Source organism: Chelonoidis abingdonii, chromosome 25, assembly GCF_003597395.2.
Source record: "Chelonoidis abingdonii isolate Lonesome George chromosome 25, CheloAbing_2.0, whole genome shotgun sequence".
Lineage (NCBI taxonomy): Eukaryota > Metazoa > Chordata > Testudines > Testudinidae > Chelonoidis > Chelonoidis abingdonii.
Genome location: NC_133793.1, coordinates 5,117,690 through 5,138,563, shown reverse-complemented (window position 1 = coordinate 5,138,563; position 20,874 = coordinate 5,117,690). Strand labels below are relative to the sequence as shown.

Here is a 20,874-nt window from a genome sequence, read left to right as displayed (position 1 = left end):
GGTATTTTCTTAAAGCCCCAGCACCTGGAGTCATATGATCATGTGGCATTCTTGGCTTTCACTGATTAAAAAAACATAGGAAGCTTCTAGACCTCGTGGATGCAGAGAAAAGCTGGAAAATGTGATGTGAGTGTGATCTAAAGGCTCACAAACCAGAAGAGAAAGATGATCCCCAAATGCATCTTTAAAAAAATCTCATGATTTTAGAAGGACCTGATTTGTGAAGGCAGTGCAGCCAACTGAGATTTTTTCCTTCCAAAACGTTTTTCAATAAAAAATGGTGTTTTATTATGAAATTAAAAAAAAATCTTCACTGTAAATTTTTGTTTGATTTTTTTTTAATCCAAACACTGGAAAATTCCAATCTCCACCCCCTCCCCAGTCTCTTCCTCCCTTTTCAATTTTGTCCCTGGAAAAAGGGTAGGATGGCGGGGGAGGAGTAGGATCAATTTTTGTGGAGAATTTTGATAAAACAACCTTTTTAAAAAAATTCTGCAAAAAATAATGACAATTTTCCAAGCAGCTCTACTATTCAGGAAATTATTTCCCAGTCTTTCAGGAAATTATAGAGCTAATCAACATTGTTCAAATTTCACAATTTTGGATTTTGGAATTTTTTTGAGGAAAAATGGGGATTTATTTCTATCATGTTCCTCTCCCATCATTTTTGGCCAGATCTAGTGTACACAGTTTATACTGTGACTTTAAACCCTCTTTGCCTTCTCCTTGTGGCAATCTGCTTGCTCTCTCAAGCACTGACATCTACGAACTCTTAACCTACATCGCTGCAAATATTGGACCGAAAATTATCCAGACTTTTATAATAAGGCAACCTTGTTATTTGACCTAATGATACTCCTGCGGCAGGGAACTCTGCTAGCTGCAAATGTTGATTTTCTTGCTGCATCCAGCATAAGTGCAGATTTCACAAAACAGAGTGGGAGGTGAACATCTGTCCCTCTGGGATTCAATATGGTCCCCACTGCCATAATATCTTAGTGCTCCACGCACACTAATATATTTATCCCAACACCATCTGTAAGTGGGAAGAAAGTATTGCTGCCCTGGTTTTACAGATGGGGAAACTGAGGCACAGAACGACCAAATGACATCCTGAAAGTCACAGAAGAAATTAGTGGCAAAACCAAGAAATAAACCTCCATCTCCCAGATCAGTGTCTGAACCCCAAGGCCATCCTTCATCTTGTGTTGTTAACTCAACTGCAATAACTGGGTGATGAGCGGGAAGAAGCCAAGATGCATAATGCAGATGATTAGTGCTGACTGTACTATCCTCTTTAAATACACTGTGCCAAGCAATGACTTTTCTCCCTCTTTCTTTTCTGTTTCCCCATAAAGTTCTCTCTCTCTTTCTCTCACACACACACTTTTACTTTGCACGAGCATCTGTTCCTCCAACTGGGAAAGACTCCAGGGAATGGTAAGTTTAAGTGTGCAATACAGAGTGCAAGTCTGATGTATAATCATGCATTGCACATACATGTTTACTTAATACACCCAGGCATCTACTAATCTCACATGGCATTTTTATACAATCCTGCATCAAACATATGCTGTAAAATAAACTGACATGCTAGCAGCTTTCCCTGTCACTGTGTGGCAGTGAAATTTAGCCTTGAGCCCTGGGACGCATCAAGCCTGAACTTTGAGGAATGGATGTGCTCACCTAGCATCCTGGCAGCTGTCCTTACGAGGCAACAGAAAAAAATACAATGGGACAGATCCACAGCCCTTGTAAATCAACAAAGCTCCATCCTTGCTGATTTCCACCAGCTGAGGATCTGCAGCATAATGTCCCCATGACCATAAAACTATTTAGCCTCATGCATTTTAGCACTGAGGTTGGAGGAGGTGGAGAGGTTATATAAATATATGTTTAAAATTATACCAGATCCCAGCCTGTAGGTTTGAGCTCAGGTCTCTGGCTACGCGATCACATCCTATGAACAAAGGCTGTTGTAAATAAGGATGCAGCTCTACATCAGACAGCTGCTTCGAGCTTATTTTCTGCTATAGTAATCTGGCTCTGTGCAATTAGCTCATGCTATGGCAAGCTCCAGCATAAAGAGCTGGAGGGAGTTTGCATCTCACTTTATTACCCCGGTGCAGGAGCTGGCCAAAATATTGCTGGGGAGCATAGTCCCTGCTCTCTTCCAGCACCCCACAGCAGTTAGGGTGAGTCAGGAAAATGTGCCTGCTCCATTCCAGCCCATGAAGCAAGCCAGGCATAGAACAGAGGATGCAGCATTGTCTCCAAGGGCACTGAGTCACCACTCGGTCCTGTGCTTCCCGGGGGAGTTCTGACTCCGGTAGGATTTGCCTGGAGGGCTCCACCTGCAACGCATGCACCTCTCCAGCCCACACTCTGATACCAAGAACAGAACCATACAATCTTCCAGCCAAACAACTTGGAAACAGAGACAAGAGCTGCTGCCTAGATACCAAGGACGCCACCACTCAGCAATCCAGGAACACTGCAGCCTGGCTACTGCAGTAAAACCGATACATCCCTGCCTTGCCACTAGAGCTACAAACTATGGCCCTCTGTAACAGGTCCATGCATGCTTAATGTTACTACTCTGAGTAGCCCTATTGAAATCAATGTGTGTAAGTGTTTGCAGGCTCAGGGCCTGTGCAGTGAACACAGCGTCAGGCCATGTACGTTATATACAGTGACGCAGTACACAACAACACTGGGCTACAAACAGACTAAGGCCAAGATTTTCAAGGGTGACAACTGATTTGGGTTGCTTCCATTTTTAGAGGGCCCAACCTGGGTCATCATAAAGAGGCCTGATTCTCAGAAACTCCTGAGCACCCACACTCGGAAAATCAGGACCCTCTAGGGTGTCTCAAGTTGGACATCAAAAAAAAAATGGAGGAAGTGAAAATCATTTGTCATTTTCAAACCTTGTCCTGTGTTCCCATCTGTAGATTTGGTGCAGCACATAAGGTACATGAGACACCGTTTTTATGGCTTGATTTTCAGACATGCAATAAGCATGCGGCTCCTATTGTTTGGGTGCACAGTGCCTCTGAAAATCAGTCAGTTCATATTTTCTGGGCAAAGCAAAATCCCCTTTGGACTTTTTTAGCCTAGGGAAATTTGCACTGGTTTAACTACATCACAGTGCAAATCCTCTCAGTGCAGACACAGTAGAATGGTGCAAAATGGGTTTGCACTGGTGTGACATACCTTGCACCAGTTATGTTTTCAAAATACAATGCACAGGCCTCACACTAGTCCCCACCCTCACTGCATGTGACACTACAAATAGGGCCACCAGACTGGACACAACTTCTCAGGCCTTGTCTACACACTGAAGTTGCAATGGTAAAGTTCCACTAACCAAGTGATTTCAGTGGAGTGCACTGTGTCCACACAGCCTCAGGTAACACTGGCAAAAGCATGGTGCCCTGTGGGTAGGCATCCCAGTGCCCTCCATGCTGCCTGGAGGTACATCACCTTGTGGGAAATTTTCTCTGTGAATTGTGGCACCATGGGATACCTCGCAAGGAACGGTGGAGATGTGGGGACAAATACCCACAATTCCTCCTAACGTATTTCCCATGATCAACTGTGCCATTTACAAGCTCATCCCGGTGAACCTGGATACGGCGCAATGGAATGCAGCACTCTTCCCCATTCCATTACGTTACGGTAGGCACACATCACCGGCACTCAAAGACATGGCCCATCCATCACCAACCCCGTACAACCCTGAGGAAACAATCTCTCCTTGGTGCCTACCTGAAAACTGAATAGCGAAACCCTGCTTGCTGGTGAAGAAGTCAGTGTTGAACTGAAGGACGACGGAGTTAAAGGTGCTGTGGATGTCGCTGGGTAAGCTGGAGCCGCTCATCTCCTTTAATATGATCCCGTTCTCCACTGGCCCATCCCATATCCTCAGAACGTCATGGAATTCCTCTGTGTGGAAAACCATGAAATGGAGCCTGCGTCGAGGAAAAGGAACAAACGCTCATCAGAATCCTTTGCAATACTAAATACGAAAGTAGGCATCCAGTGGCGTAGTCCAGAATGGGCACCTTCTAGAACACCCCCACCAACGTTACCTCACACACAAGATATGTAGAGGAAGCCATTTTGCTCTATCCAATGGAGTCCTCCATTCTGTGTGTCCTTGCACACACCATGCTGAGTGGAGGACACCATTTTGAAAACAAAATGGCATCCTCCATGCAGGCAAAAGTACTGGTATGCCATTCTGGGATGATCCGACCTGACGACTGCACAGTCTGCGTCCTTTGTGGATGCAGCTAAAAATGGGCTTGATGCCAATAAGAGACAGTGCGTCCGAATGGACAGGGAAGCAGATGGGAACTCCGGTGACCCAAGCCCTGTTCCAGGCTTCGCTACTGGCCTGATGGTTGACCTAGGGCAAGTCTCTTCCCCATCAGTAAAACAGAGATAACCTCCTTTGTGAAGCCCTTTGAGAGCTACAGATGAAAACTGACTCCATGGGAGAAGGTGCTCAGCGCTTTATGAAAATTAGGCTCCTTCATGGTATGTGTAGCCGGGCGTCAAAAATCACTAACCAATCCTAAAACTCTTCTCCAGCGAGACTAAGGGCCCGATTCAAAGCCTACTGAAGTCAGTGGGAACATCTCCACTAGGGACTTCGCTACTGCCATTGATCATATGTGGAAGGTGCTCAGATACTAGGGTGATGGGCAGGAGGGTAAAACCCTAAGACAGACTAAAGTCAAGTTGGCACAGAAAAGTGTGAGGAAGTTGTGCAGAAGCAGTGAAGGGGTGGCTGAGGTGCATCCAATCATGTTTTCTTGAGCTCCTTTTATTAAAGATAAAGACAAACACGAAATGGGGAAGCTTTTCTAAACCCAGAAGAAATGTGCTGGGACCCCTTAAGATAATTGATGTGCATGCATCTAATTCACATCTCATCCCTATGTTGCATGAGTCAGCCTTGACTGTCCTTTCGTTTCCCAGTGGAAGAGCTTTTTGTCACAGGCCTTGATCTACTGATAAGGGTGGGGGGAGGATCCTGAATGCTGGAATGCAGGTCTGAAATGGGGAACGGGGTAAAACAGGGGAGATGGGAAAGGATCTTCTGGAACATTGTAGGGCAGGGCTGAGCTGGGAGCACTGCGGAAAATTGGAAATGAGGGGAATTGAAAAGGTGCAGGGCAAGGCTGAGTGGGGTAGCAGAGCAGTGGATGGAGTCAGGGGATAGGAACCATGATGCTGCAAGGTAGGTCTGAGCAGAGCACTGAAACAATACAGCACAGGTCTGAGTGGAACTGAGACGAAAGCCAGGGAACTCTTGCAATGGTGCAGTGCAGGGCTGGCCTGGTAAGCAAGGCACAGAAGGAAATGGGTGAGCTGGGAAGCTCCCATTAGGCTGCAGCACAGCTCTGATCCAAGTAACAGGTGACTGTGGAAACCCTGGAGGAGTAAACGTATGAGCCTCCCTCTAATTCTCCTCTCTCACTGCTTTCATTCCTTCTCCCCTTTCATTGTGCTACTTCCATCTTTGAATCCTTTGCCTCATTCAAGTGAAACAATACAACTTTAGGAATTGTTCCACATGCGGTCAGGGCAGGTATGTGCAATGGATGTGGGCTGGGTCCCTGGGGCCAATTGATTTTTCTTTTCTTTAACTTTATTTTTATCGTTTTTATATCAAATGCCAACACATAACAAAACCTAACCCCTTCTAAATATATGCACAAGATGGAAACCGTATATAAACAACACAATTCAGTGTCACTATTTGTAAAACCTGGAGAGAAAAACAAACAAAAAACCCCCTGAACCTGTAGAGATCATGCAGGGCATCAATTATTGAAGTGATTAAATAAAAAAATAAGTCAGAACGTAGCATCAGGGACTAATATATACTAAGCTGCAAATGTATGCAATAGTTTCTTGCGTGATCAGACGTTCTCATATTTTTTCCAAGCGTTTCTGTTAGACAGAGTCATTTTTTCCATTAATGCAGTAGCAAAGAGCTTACTCAGCCAGTCTGTGTGTGAGGGAGGAATCGCAGATTTCCATTTTCTCAAAATAATTGTTTTGCCCACTAAAACAGTTACTGCAATCCATTTCTTAATGTTAGCTGGTAATGCCAGCTCCTCGCGCACCCCCAGTATCCACCAGCTTGGAGAAGGAACAGCAGCAACACAAAGTGATTTTCAATCAATTGATTTTCAAGGGCTTCACTTCCTTTATTTGTTTTGTTTTATTCATTTCTCCTGAGGTAGCAGCACCTGTCTGCTGCTTTAATATTTTAATTCCCTATGCAAGGTAATGGTTACTATAGTAATGCATTATATACGGTAGTCACTGATTTGATATTATTAATTGACTACTCAGGAGGGTTCTGCATTTTAGGCTTTTATTTAATATGCTTGTTATGTTTGTTTTAGTGTAATAATTTTGTACAGGAAAAATGAAATATTGATTAAAACATAGAGGAATTCGGCTGCTGGGCTCTCCTGGTTATTTATTAGGCAGCATGCCTGGCTTACCTTATATTAATGCCAGCAATGTCCATCTTACTGGCTTCCTCTTACAACTCCTCAGCCTATAATTCTGCTCCCCATGTGGTGCTCTGAGAGGTTACCCCCAATTTCTCCTCATTCAATTCCCTCCCATCTAAACCAACTTTGAAGGCTTCAACTCCCAGGTGAGGAGAACTAGGAGTGGCCCTTTTGCATGCCAGGGAACACCCCAGGGAGAGAGAGGCTTGGAAGGTGTGCAACACCCTCCCACCTCCACCTTGACTTCCTTGGAGGGCGAGCAGACAGCTAGGAGCTGGGTGAGGAATGATGGTCTTATGGTTAAGGGCACCCGCTGGTGGAATCAGGGAATCCGAGTTGTGTTCTTGGCTCTGCTGTGTGACCTGAAGCAAGTCCCTAAGGTTCTGGAGTGAAGTAAATGGGAGTCTTTCCACCGACTTTTGTGGGCTTTATCTCAGGCCCATAACTCCTGTGACTCAGTTTCCCCATCTGCAAAATGGGGACAAGAATACCTACCTCGCAGAGGTGTTATGATGCTCCCCTTAGACCAAGTTCTGAAACACTCAGACAAAAGGTGCCGTAGCAGGTGAGGTGCATTTCTGTCCTACATGGACCCTGTACTGAAGTTTGTTTTGGATACCATTGTTTATAAAACTTTAGTTATTACAAAGCTAAATGCAATCAGCTGATAGAATAAGTTCCAAGAGAATATCTGTATAGTCAGAAATTATGATCAGCTCTCCAAAATATAGCTAAAAGAGAACAGAGAGTAAAGAGGAGAAGCAACAGCCGGTGAAATTACACAATGTTCTCAGTTTTGTATTTATAGTAATCCTCTGAATGCAGATCACATTTCTCTGCTCCATATATTTTATTGCTTCACCTGCCTTGGATCAAAGGTTTCTCAGCACACTACTGCCGGCACCACTACCACTGTGGGCTATTATCTTGCCTGTCCTTGTAAGGTAAGCAGGGCCATGCTTGGCCAGCACTTGGACCAGAAATCCTGGGAAGAAGTGAGGTCGGTGAGTCAGTAGATGGCTCTCCACTTCAGAGTCAGGACTAAACTAACAGCCCAGTGTGGTGGCAGAGGTGCTGCTGTTTTCCATGACAGCCAGCGGTTCTGTCCACTTCTGCTCATTAAAGTTCCTCTGGACTTTGAAGAAGGATAACTCGTGATCTTGATTCCCTAAACAAATTCCATTCTACTTATCCAATGCTTTCCCTTGTTGCTACAATTAGATATGGGATCCATTTCCATTTCCTGTCCCAAACACTTGTGTCAGATATCAGCTTTTCAATGGCCGTCTGCTCTCTGCTTCAAAGAGATGTGAAATGACTGCTGCACACACATAGTTTGCAAAGACCTTTGCACCTTCCAGGATAAGAAGGGTTATCTACGTGTAAGATATTGTCATTATTACTGTTAACCAGGGGAACTGTCAGCACAAGGTGACAATACACCAGGGTTCAACCCCTTCATTCCTTCTTTTAAAATGAAAAGCTGACAGGTGAAGCGTATGTGGTCCAGACATCTCTTAGGGGAGGATCTATAAGTGGAGATTCCTATGTCCTAATAAGGAGGAGAGGATGGAAAATGATAAAATATGGGTAGGATCGGATGAGAAACTGTCAAATGAAAAAAGGTCCCATTCAATTACATCATGTAATGGCAGGCAGCTAAAACGTGACAAGTTTTAAAGTGCTTATATACCAATGCTAGAAGTCTCAATAATAAGATGGGTGAACCAGGGTGCCTCATATGGAATGAGGGTAATATAATAGGCATCACAGAAACTTGGTGGAATGGGGATAATCAATGGGGACACAGTAATACCAGAGAACAAAAATATATCAGAAGGACAGAACAGGTCATGCTGGTGGGGGAGTGGAACTAGATGTGAAAGAAAGCGCAGAATCAAATGAAGTAAAAATCTTAAATGAAACAAACGGTATCATAGGATATGGATAGTAATTCCATGCTTGAATAATAAGAATATAGCAGATAGTTAGGTCCAAAGCAGACCTACAAAAGGATCTCTCAAAACTGGGTGACTGGGCGACAAAATGGCAGATGAAATCCAATGCTGATAAATGCAAAGTAATTCACATTTTACAGACCACCTGACCAGGATGGTGATAGTGGCTGTGAAAGGCTCCGGGAGATTAGAAAAACTATTAAAATAAATAAAAAAAACACCTGGGTAATAACGGGGGATTTCAACTATCCTCATATTGACTGGGTACATATCACCTCAGGAAGGGATGCAGAGATAAAGTTTCTTGACACCTTAAATGACTGCTTCTTGGAGCAGCTAGTCCTGGAACCCACAAGAGGAGAGGCAATTCTTGAGTTAGTCCTAAGTGGAGCACAGGATCAGGTCTAAGAGGTGAATATATCTGGACCGCTTGGTAATAGTGACCATAATATAATTAAATTTAACATCCCTGTGGTGGGGAAAATACCACAGTGGCTCAACACTGTAGCGTTTAATTTCAGAAAGGGGAACTACACAAAAATGAGGAAGTTAGTTAAACAGAAATTAAAAGGTACAGCACCAACAGTAAAATCTCTGTAAGTCGCATAAAAACTTTTTAAAGACATCATAATAGAGGTTCAACTTAAATGTATACCCCAAATTAAAAAAAAAACATAGGAAGAGAACCCAAAAAGAGCCACCATGGCTAAACAACAACGTAAAAAAAGCAGTGAGAGGCAAAAAGGCATCCTTTAGAAAGTGGAAGTTAAATCCTAGTAAGAAAAATTGAAAGGAGCATAAACTCTGGCAAATGAAGTATAAAACTATAATTAGGAAGGCCAAAAAAGAATTTGAAGAATAGGTAGGCAAAGACTCAAAAAATAATAGCAAAAATTTTTAAGTACATCAGAAGCAGGAAGCCTGCTAAACAACCAGATGATCATGATGCTAAAGGAACACTCAAGGACGATAAAGCCATTGAGGAGAAACTAAATGAATTTTTTGCATCAGTCTTCACAGTTGAGGATGTGAGGAAGATTCCCAAACTGGAGCCATTCTTTTCAGAGGACAAATCTGAGGAACTATCCTAGATTGAGGTGTCATTATAGGAGGTTTTGGAACAAATTGATAAACTAAACAGTAGTAAGTCACCAGGACCAGATGGTATTCACCCAAGAGTTCTGAAGGAACTCAAATGTGAAATTGCAGCACTACTGTCATCTGTAGCCTACCATTTAAATCAGCTTCTGTACCAAATGACTGGAGGATAGCTAATGTAATGCAAATTTTTAAAAAGAGCTCCAGAGGTGATCCTGGCAATTACCGGTCGATAAGCCTAACTTCAGTTCTGGGCAACTTGGTTGAAACTATACTAACAAACAAAATTATCAGACACATAGATCAACGTAATTTGTTGGGGAATAGTCAACATGGTTTTTTGTAAAGGGAAATTATGCCTCACCAATTGACCAGAACCCTTTGAAGGAGTCAACAAGCATGTGGACAAGGGGGATGCAGTGGATATAGTGTATTTAGATTTTCAAAAAGCCTTTAACAAGGTCCCTCACCAAAGGCTCTTAAGCAAAGTAAGTAGTCATGGGATAAGAGGGAAGGTTCTCTCATGGATTGGTCAAAAGGTAGAAAACAAAGGTAGGAATCAATGGTCAGTTTCCAGAATGGAGAGAGGTAAATAGTGGTGTCCTCCAGGGGTCTGTACTGGGCCCAGTCCTATTCAACATATTCATAAATGATCTGGAAAAAGGGGTAAACAGTGAGGTGACAAAATTTTGCAGATGATACAAAATTACTCAAGATAGTTAGGTCCAAAACAGACCTACAAATGGATCTCACAAAACTGGGTGACTGGGCAACAAAATGGCAGATGAAATCCAATGTTGATAAATATAATCTCAACGATACATGTAAACTGATGGGGTCTAAATTAACTGTTACCACTCAGGAAGGAGATCTTGGAGACATTGCTCTCTGAAAACATCCACTCAATGTGCAGCCACAGTCAAAAAAGTGAACAGATTGTTTGGACATCATTAAGAGAGGGATAGATAAGAAGACAGAAAATATCATATTGCCTCTATATAAATCCATGGTATGCTCATATTTTGAATACTGTGTGCAGATGTAGTTACACCATCTCAAAAAAGATATATCAGACTTGGAAAAGTTTCAGAAAAAGGGCAACAAAAATGAGTAGGGGTATGGAACGGCTGCCATATGAGGAGAAATTAACAAGACTGGGACTTTGCAGCCTGGAAAAGAGACGACTAAGGGGGGGGGTATGAGAGAGGTCTATAAAATCATGACTGGTGTGGAGATAGTAAATAAAGAAGTGTTGTTTACTCCTTCTCAAAACACAAGAACTAGGGATCTCCAAATGAAATTAATAGGCAGCAGGTTTAAAACAAATAAAAGGAAGTATTTTTTTCACACAATGCACAGTCAACCTGTGGAATGCCTTGCTAGAGGATGTTGAAGGCCAAGACTATAATAGGGTTCAAGAAAGAACTAGATACATTTATGGAGGACAGGTCCATCAATGGCAATTAGCCAGGATGGGCAGGAATGGTGTCCTTAGTCTCTGTTTGCCAAAAGCTGGCAATAGGCGACAAGGGATTGATCACTTGATGATTCCCTGTTCTGTTCATTCCCTCTGTGGCACCTGGCATTGGCCACTGTCGGAAGACAGGACACTGGGCCAGATGGACCTTTGGTCTGACCCAGTATGGTCATTTAATTGCCTGCTTTTCATTGCCCCATTATCACTGGGGAAAACACTGCATGACACAATGAAATCAGGCTAAAACTGGACTAACTCTCTAGACATACCATTCTATCTGCTTTGCTGAGGAAACCTCTAAAAATAAAACAATCAGATAGTGGGCTTAAAACCTTGGTGAAGAGTCTACTGAAGAAAACACAGAAACATTAACTGTTTTCTCATTTATCCAGAGCATTAACAAACAAATAAAGTGGAACAGAACCCCCCCCAAAAACAGTTCAAAAAACAACAACAACAAAACCTGCAATGTACTCAGGAAGGAAATGAAGCCCACAGAATCAGACAGCAGCCAAAAGAGCTGAATCATAAATCTATCTAAGCAGGGACCTTGAGCAAAGTGAAAAAAAAAAAAAAAAAAAGACAGACTCAGGCAAAATAAGAATGGATCAGACTGGAATCACTCTCAGATATCTCAGTGCAATAGCGTTTGCTTCAGGGCTAACTTACTAGCAATGAAAACTCATCAGTGAATTCACAGAAGCAATTGGAACACAGAGCGGATGGAAAGACGTGTAAGGAAGTGGCAGAGGGGAGGAGGAGGGAGAATATAGCAAGGGAAGGCTTGGGAATTCCTATAAACATCTTGCCCTACCAGCTGTTAAAGGAAAACCCCAACAAGCTCTCAAATTACTGGGATCGGTGCCTTACTTCCTAATGGAGCTTTAAGAAGCAACTCACAAATGATCAACCATTAAGCAGGGAGCCATCAACATGACAACCTGATGATGTAATGACGACAAGGGACAGGCTGACCAATGACTGCAGCGTCTAGGACCCCTAGTCATGGACTCCTTTGCACTAGGCATAGTACAAACCCAGAACAAAGAGGCAGTCCCTGCCATTAAGAGCTTCTTATCTAAGGATAAGACAAGAGACAACAGATGGGGGGCTGGTTTGTGCATCCGTCAGGAATAGCTGAAGTTATCTATTAATTTAAAAGATTAGTTACCTTCGGGAACAATAGATTTACTCAACAAGGGCTCATGTAACTTCATGACCTTACTTTCCTTACAATCACCCTCCCTCCCCTGTGCCCCAAAGAGCTGGCAGTGTCATTTACGCAGGACACAACAAATAGGTGTAGCAAGATACGGAGGAGGACAATTATCTTTGCATTCTGACAATCACTAATAGATATATTCAAATGCAGCTAAAAGCAAGTGAGGCAGTGGTTCTATGTATAAACCACAGTACAGTTGTCTCCTGCTTAGGGGAAGGAGGTGGAAGGTAGGACTTCTGGATCCTATTCCTAGCGCTGCCACTGACTTGCTGTGCAAACCTGGAGGAGTCACGTAGGTCCAGGTTTTCAAAAAGTGCGCAATTAGCTTAGCAAGCCCAATTTGAGGCACCCAGGGCCTGACTTCCAAAGGGTGCTCAGAACCCACAGCTCGCACTACCTTCCTGGGGAGAGGTGGGTGCTCAGCGGCACAGAAAGTCAGGCTGTAAACACCTCTGGTTGGACACCCCAGAACTGAAGCACCTCAAATTATGGGGTGGTATTGCAAACTTGGGCCTTATCCTCTAGGTCCATGAATATTCTCAGCTGGAGAATGGCATTCGTAATGAACTAGCCCCCAGTCAGGTAGACAAATCCCACTGATAAGGGGCCTTGAGATCTTCAGATGAACACCACCAAAGAGCACAGAATTATTATACCAGCTACCTTCTTCTTTCTCTTAACCACTGTTGTTAATGAATACAAGCCAGTGAAAACTATAGAGGTGTTTGCCTCCTTGAGCAACAACTCCAGGAGCCACCCTTTCTGCTCCAAGCCTCTCCCAGTGCTCTCTGAACCCTGGATAAAATGGGCAGAAGAATATGCCATACACAGAGAAGAACTGGCTTTTGCTGCTAGGTATATAAGGCAGATATGATTAGAAATGCAGGTCAAAGAGGCTTTCCACACCAGAGTGACATAACTCCTCTAAAGAACAAGTGAAACATGCTGTACTCTATTATCCAAATGCCTGAAAGCATTAAGGGATTCTTAAGAGGGTGCAGAATGGCGGAAAATTGCCCTGGGTGCTCACTCAATGAGAAGGAGAGAAAAATCTCATCTGTAGCTGCTGCAAATGTGACGCACTTTTAAATGGAAATGGCGGAACCCAAGCAAACACGATGGGAAGAAGTAATGATGTGACAAGGTGGGTCTAACATTAAAACTAACCCCTTCCCCTAACCACAGGGGAAGTCCCAGAGGAAAATCCAGCCATGCTCAGGGGTGAGACCTGCCTGAAATGGAAGAGGGGCACTCCTGCAGGACACAGACAGATGGGGCTCAACTCCTGGCTCTGCCATGGGCTCCTTAGATGACCTTTGGCATGTCCCCAATCTCTCTGTGCCTCTGACTCCCACTATAAAATGGGGATAGTGATACAGCCTGTTTCCCTACTTCTGTCTATTTAGATGGTAAGGTCTTTGAAGCAGACACTTCCCCTTAGTAGGTGTACGTGCAGCACCTAGCACAGTGATATCCCTGATCTGGCTTTCAGCCTTTATGCATTACTAGAATACCAATAATGATACTGAGCCAACACCTACACTGATTGCAGCCATCAGGGTTTTCCATTTCTGTCTCCCATTCAAGCATCGGCACTGCCCAATTCTGCTCAGTTTACACAACACAAAATCAGGTCCTGAACTGGCTAAGAAGCAGAATGATTGTAATGCTAATGATTTATAGCCCATCAGCCAAAGGTTCAAGCTTCTGTTTAAGACTAGAACCTTCAGACTCAGTAGTCTGGGGCTCCTCTGGAAGTGCCATACCAACAAAATAAGAACTGCTCAAATTCTGTGCCCCCAGAAGTCTCCAGTGAAGCCGATCCAAGCATCCAAATATTTCTACTCATATTTTTAGAGGAGATTTTGAAAAATGGACTGTCAGTACGGTGCCATTCCTTAGGCCAGGGTTAGCAACAACAATAAACTCTCTTACAACCCCGAGATGGCTGCTGAACAATAAAACACCACTGAATCAGCATATTCCCAGACTGTTCTTGGCCATACAAACAGATGTCGGAGGCAAGTTTCATTTGTCTTACAATGTACCTCCCCCTCCCCCTCCACACCTCTTTACTGCAGCTAAAGACATTTTAGCTGGAATTTTATGGTGGGGGAGATGGTTAATCCCCTTTTGAAGTGTACCCCTTTTAACATTTGTAGCAATAATGGACATTCCATTTTCGATCTACCTCCTTTTCTTCTTTTCCTCCCCCCCACCCCACCGAGAGACACAGCTTTATTCAAAAAGCTTTGGTGATTAATTTTAATGGAAGTTATAAATGAGAGCTTTATACAATTGTATCATGCATGAACAGGATTATTATTCTGATGGATTACCATAAAAATGAAGTTGGTGGAAATTCGCTCTCCCAACAAACCAAAATTCATCTGCTCTGTTTCAGCTGCACAAAAACCAGATGTTCAGAGGAACAGAACAGGGGGCTTAATCTCTGGTGAAAGGAAGGGTCTCAGTTTGTGTTGTCACCTGGCATAATTTCATTCCATTCTTGAGCCCTTCCAGACCATTGGTCTGATCCTACAAATATTAGCATATAGCATGACTCATTCATGTATTGCCATTGAAGTGGATAGGGATAGGTGTGGGAGTAAATTTACTCGCAAGCTTTAGTGGAGGCAGGATCAGCCACCATTGCTACGCTCTTTTGGGCTCTGTGCCGGTGAATTATATTCACACCCACTCTACGGTCCCTTTGCACTGTTACAATGGTGTAAAGAGGCCTTGGGATAAATGAGAATCAGATTTCTGGGCTTCCAGGGGATGTTAGGTGGGTGTACAGGTCTGGCAGAGTGAATCTCATTGAAGATAATGGGGCTCTGCGTAGGGTCAGGAATCTGTCTGCATGGATCAGGCCGCAAGAGTGGGACCTTATATTTTAATTGTGCATGTTACATGTAGAGCCATAGTCATCTAGGGCACGGTATTTGTCAGTTTATGCTAGCAACACATGCAGTCTTTATTCCATGAATAAACATAGAACTCTGATCTTTTTGATTGTCAAGCCAGTGCCTTCCACAAGTACTAAATTCACATTTATTTTATTTTTCCCTAGACTGATTACCTAATTAGTACCCAGCAATCCAGCAAGAACCACTGTTCCTACTGCTGCAATTTAATGCCTGCTTCCACCACTGCAAATTCAGAACAAGGACCACGGGTCAGATCATCATTTAAATCAGCAAGAGGTGATGCAAACTAGTGCTATTAATAGTGACAGAGCTTGTACATGTTAATTGGAATATATCAGTTGCAACAAGGATGTGAGTAAGACATCAGTGGAGATAAGCTCAATCAAAAGACATCATTGCCTGATGGAAGCCAAGGAGCATTAAATATTTGCATGGGATATTACACAGTCCTTTGCAGGGGGATGAAAAAGAAGAGATTTTTGAGAAATGTTCCTTTGAAAGACCCCCTCCTTGCATCCATTAAGAGTTCTCATGCTGATTTCCCCAAACCATCCATCACAGAATCAGTTTGAGAAGACTGAAGTAATGCAGGAATTTCTGCATTTAAAAATACTGGACCAAATTCACCCCTAGCATAAAGCCATTGAATAAAAGCACCACACAGTTCAATGTGATTAAATGACTCTAGTAAAGATCAGATCAGTGCTGCTGTATCAGGTAGGTTGTGGGTCAGGATAGAGGTGCCGAGACAGAACAATCTGAGAACACAGGATTGGAACAGTAAGGGATTCTGCAGATCAGTACAGATGTGTTACTGCAGAGCTTTTTATAGTGAGCAACAGCAGTAGAGTGAATAGATGGGCAACGGAAGATCTGGTCTAAATAACAATTTGTTGAATAAATTCTGCATGCACATTTCTCCATTTACTAGCAAAAAAATGTATTTGCAAATAGTAGTTGGTTTTCTATTAAAAGCAGCTGTAGCTGAACTGGAATATCCAGTTAAGTACAGGGCTGTATTGAGGTGGTGTGGCAGCACTGTGGGGGAATTCAGTGCTGGTTTAGGGAAGCAGAAGTTTCCAAAAAGCATGCTGGTAGCTGCATTAAGTCTATGAGCCAGTTCCCCACCTACCTCAGAACCAAATTCACATACCTTAAAAACTAGAATACATTACATTTTAAACTGCACTGAAACAAAGGCAAAGGAGTGGAGGCAAAGCGAGAGGAGGAAACGGTTTCTGGTCTCCATACTCGCCAGATGCTTGCGAACTGTTTTGATGCTTCTTTTAGGGAGAATAATTCCCTTTTGTATGTTGTTTTTTATTATTAAAACTAGAAAACAGTGAAGTTATCATAAAAAGATGCCATATGTTGCGATCTTATCCTTTCAGCTCCTCCGCTCACTGCTCATATGTGGGGACCCACTCCCTGATTCTTTCTTCATCTAGAGCCATATAATTCCACCGACTTCAGATGAGCTATTCCTAATTTATACTGGCGGTGTGAGCGGGAGGTGGCTCAAGCCTCTAACTGCCTAGGCTATAATCTTGCAGGTGCTTGGATGTCAAATACAAGCCCATTTGGTAGGATAAACCAACTGGAAGCATGTTGGACCGAACCGGGGAATCTCAGTGCAAAACTCTGGTGGCGAGCCTGTTTTCAACTCTAAAATACATCCCAAGAGGAAACAAAATCAAAGTCTCTTGCACAGCACAAAGACACAGGATTGAAGGCTAACAGATGAAAGTTTAATAAAGCAATATCATCAGACAACAGTGGCAGCAGCAAATTACCTGACCTTCTCCACAGTGTGGCGTGACAGATGTTTCTGACAATAATGTGTGTTTCAGAGACAGGCCATATAGGGGATATAAATTAACCAAAGCCAGAGTGTGGGGGGGAAATAGTGCCTCTTTTAACCATCCCAGCAGGAGAAGAGCAAGCACTGGCGGCTCACTTGTGATCCGCAAAGCAGGGCTGCCCAGAGGATTCAGGGGGCCTGGGGCAAAGCAATTTCAGGGGCCCCTTCCATAAAAAAAAAGTCGCAATAGTATAGACTACTATATTCTCATGGGGACGCCTGTGGCAAATTGCCCCACTTGCCCCCCCGACCCTCTGGGTGGCCCTGCCGCAAAGTGAAATAACAGTCTGTCTAACCTCTTTAAGTAATTGCTGGCTGGTTTCCAGCATCACAGAAGCAGCAAATGGGAAATAAACAAGCCTATAGTAACCACCAAGTAATCCCAGCATAACAAACAAGACTGCAGAAGAGCACATGGTAACCCAGCCTCCCTACAGCAGAACTACCGGTCACATTTTCAACGCTGTCTCGGGGACTTGGATGTCTAATGGGAACTGGACATTCAATTCCATCGACCAGTTTTGACTTCAGCCTACTTGTAAAAAGAATTGATAACAAAGAAAATAGATTTTCAATTAGCAATAATCGCCCCTCGGATTAACCTCATTGGCTACGATACCGCCAATGAGTAGAGAGCAAACAGCAAACTGCCAAAGAAGAGAGCAAACAGGGCTGATAACAGAGCAAATAACTGATTTTCCAGCAAAGAGGCCAAACCCTCCTCCTCACCCTCATTTTGTCCAGGTCAAGCCAAAGAATTGTTATTTTCATTTTTTCTTGCTGAAACAAAAGACTGAAGAGATTTAGTCTGAGGTTGAATGAAACATTTATTTCAACTTTTTTGTTTCATTTCTGGCTGTCTTCCCCCCACTTTCTTCTTGTTATTTTTTTCAAAGAAATCTAGCTAAATTTCAAACCAAAACCTTGTTCTGAAAGAAAATGTTTTGATTTTTTTTTCTTCATAGTTTCATAGATTCACGGCCAGAAAGGAACATTATGATCATCTAGTCTGACTTTCTGTATAACACGGACCAGAGAACTTACCCAAAATAATTCTTAGAGCAGATCTTTTAAAAAAAAAAAACATCTTTAAAATTTGTCAGTGATGGAGAAATCACCATGACCATTGGTAAATTGTTCCAGTGGTTAATTGTTCTCCCCATTAAAAATGTACCACTTATTTCCAGTCTGAACTTGTCTAGCTTCAGCTTCCAACCATTGGATCATGTTAGACCTTTCTCTGCCAGATTGAAGAGCCCATTATTAAATATTTGTTCCCCATGTAGATACTTACAGACTGTCATCAAGTCACCCCTTAGTTTTCTCTTTGTTAAGCTAAATAGATTGAGCTCTTTGAGTCACCACTACTACTACTTCTTTTTTTGGCCAAAACTATGTACCAGATTTGACCCAAATTCACATATAATTTCTGTCAACCCAAAACTGCATTTTTAGCAAATAAACGATTCATCCAAAAAGTTTCACTCAGCTCTGCCGGCAAAAGAATGCAGTAAACCAAAGCCTCACCACAGAAGAGCTATGAGTAAAAATAAGCAGCAAAACAGCCCCTATATTTGGCCCCCAACTCACCCTATTGTGCAACCAGCTTCTGCCTCGATTGTCCAAATGCAGTTAAGGTTGTGATCATAGGGTGTTGGGTATCCTGGAGACAATATCCGTCCTGATGACTCTCCTCTGATAGTACCTCCACACTCCGCTGAAAAAAACAATATATGCAGTGGTTAGGAAAAGATTCTTGATGTTTTGCGGTTATATACATCCAACAACCCCTAAACACAGCTCACACACAAAGGATGGTGTACAGATCATAGAATCGGAAGGAACCTCGTCTAGTCCAACCTGCTGCTCAAAGCAGGACCAATCCCCAGACGGATTTTTACCCCAGTTCCCTAAATGACCCCCCTCAAGGGCTGAACTCACAATTCTGGGTTTAGCGAACCAATGCTCAAACCACTGACTTATCCCTCCTCCATGGGGTAGCCTTTTATCACTAATGTAACTAATCACAGGTGCAAATCTCGGTCTATACTACAGAGCTTGGCAGTTCCTAGGCAGGAATATCTCTTTTCTCTTAGAGAGATTCTCAGCCGTGTTATACTAAAACTAATGAGACTCACTTCCTCTGACTTGCAGGATGAGTCAGCAGAATAGCTCTGCACTTCTCTGCAGGACAAGTTCCTACAACCTAATGTGACCTCACAGCAAACCAAAGATTCTTTCATCCCCCTTTGGCTTCACAGTACACAAGTTTAAAGCTTATTAGCATTCAGCTTTCTTTAATTCACACTTTGTGGGGTGATTTGTGAAAGCCTAATATCTTTGCCATGCATATGCAAAAATCTTTAATAATGATTCACAAGCATAATAAAGCCTACATACCTGCTTAATTGGCTTACAAAGAACATAGTGCCCTCCCTTTAATGTGTTTTGTTAAACATTTGTTAAAATTCTATGAATTTACACACACACAGCAGACAATGAAAAGTTCAGCTGATTATAAAAATGTGGCCATCTAATTTTAGCAGCCAGAGCTAAAGTTCAGTATAAGGTCATTGCATCAATTGAAGCCATTTTGCTTTTGACCCAACTCCTAGTGTGTCATTTCTGAGCTTGAAAATAACCCACCAGTTGTTGAGACCTTTCTATAGAACGGTGCTCCAAGAGATTTCATCACGCACTGGAAATACAGGTTAATTGTGCAGTTATCAGTTAACAGGATATTAGGGCTGAGCTGATCATCACTGAATCATAATAATTAGAGGTGGAAAAAAATCTATGGGATATTCTAGTCAATACTACATGCTTCTTACCATATATTTCCTAATGCTTTGTCCAGCCTAGTTTTAAATGTCTACAACTGTTTTAACTGCTATAATTTCCAGCTGAGTTATCTTGCAGTTACTGTGTAATAACTTTCAGAGTAACTATGCAGCCAATTGTGACGCTACTGTTTATCGTCTTTATTGGCAGATGGGGATATAAATCTTTCCATTAAAAGGGGGTCTCCCATTTTATCATGCTTCTTGTTTCACTAGTTTGCCATGATTGTCCACACACACACACGCCCCCACCCGTTTGTGGGTCTTAAATAGTTTTTTTTATTGTTTCCAAGGTCGGGGGGAGAAAGAGAGAGAGAGCATACATGCACACACAAAATTTTGTTGCACACGGTTTGGTCTATACTCCATGTGGATGTTAAAGACCAAAACACCTGGTTCACGAAGATGATGCTGATGATGACAAGCAACCAACTTTCTTTACTTGGAGTCAAAATGACACTTTGTATTTGACAGATTGCAGGAGTTTTCTTCCCACAATGGACTTTCTGGGCTTAACTTTCAATTTCATCAGGTGAGGATTCTCTCAGCTTTGGCCTAACCTTGTGCCTACTGAAGCCAAATAGGAGTTTTACCACCAATGAGAATTTAGCATGAGACAAAGAAGAGTTAAGCCAATGCTGAAGGGTTCTGAGGGTCAACATTTTGATGGCTGTCCTTAATTGCATGCACTGTATTTGCAAGCACAAAGACCACGACTTGTCCATGTACATGGAGATTGCCTACAGCAAAGAAGTGACTGGCTGCCTATCTAAACTAAAGAACTAACAATGGTTATGTAAAACGGCTGCTGAGGTTAGTGTACACATGCCTGGAATTAATCAGATACATGCTAATTGTTCACTGACCACTACTTGTATATTGTATCCCTTTCCAACATCGTCCTCCTCCGTCTATATACGTAATAGACTCTTCAGCATAGGGGCAT

The 20,874-nt window shown here is 42.7% G+C and overlaps 1 protein-coding gene and 1 pseudogene across 2 annotated transcripts in view; both read right to left on the bottom strand.

Annotated features, from left to right (window-relative positions):
- CSMD2 (CUB and Sushi multiple domains 2) overlaps nt 1–20,874 on the bottom strand; it is a 562,181-nt gene that overhangs the window by 164,313 nt on the left and 376,994 nt on the right. For both annotated transcript variants that reach the window (XM_032802693.2, XM_032802696.2), the window contains 2 exons: nt 18,679–18,805; nt 3,772–3,974 (listed from right to left, as the gene is read on the bottom strand). In XM_032802693.2, coding sequence (XP_032658584.1) covers nt 3,772–3,974; nt 18,679–18,805 — 330 coding nt within the window. The remainder of the gene's footprint in view (nt 1–3,771; nt 3,975–18,678; nt 18,806–20,874) is intronic.
- On the bottom strand, nt 17,645–17,724 carry LOC142045958 (U4 spliceosomal RNA; annotated as a pseudogene).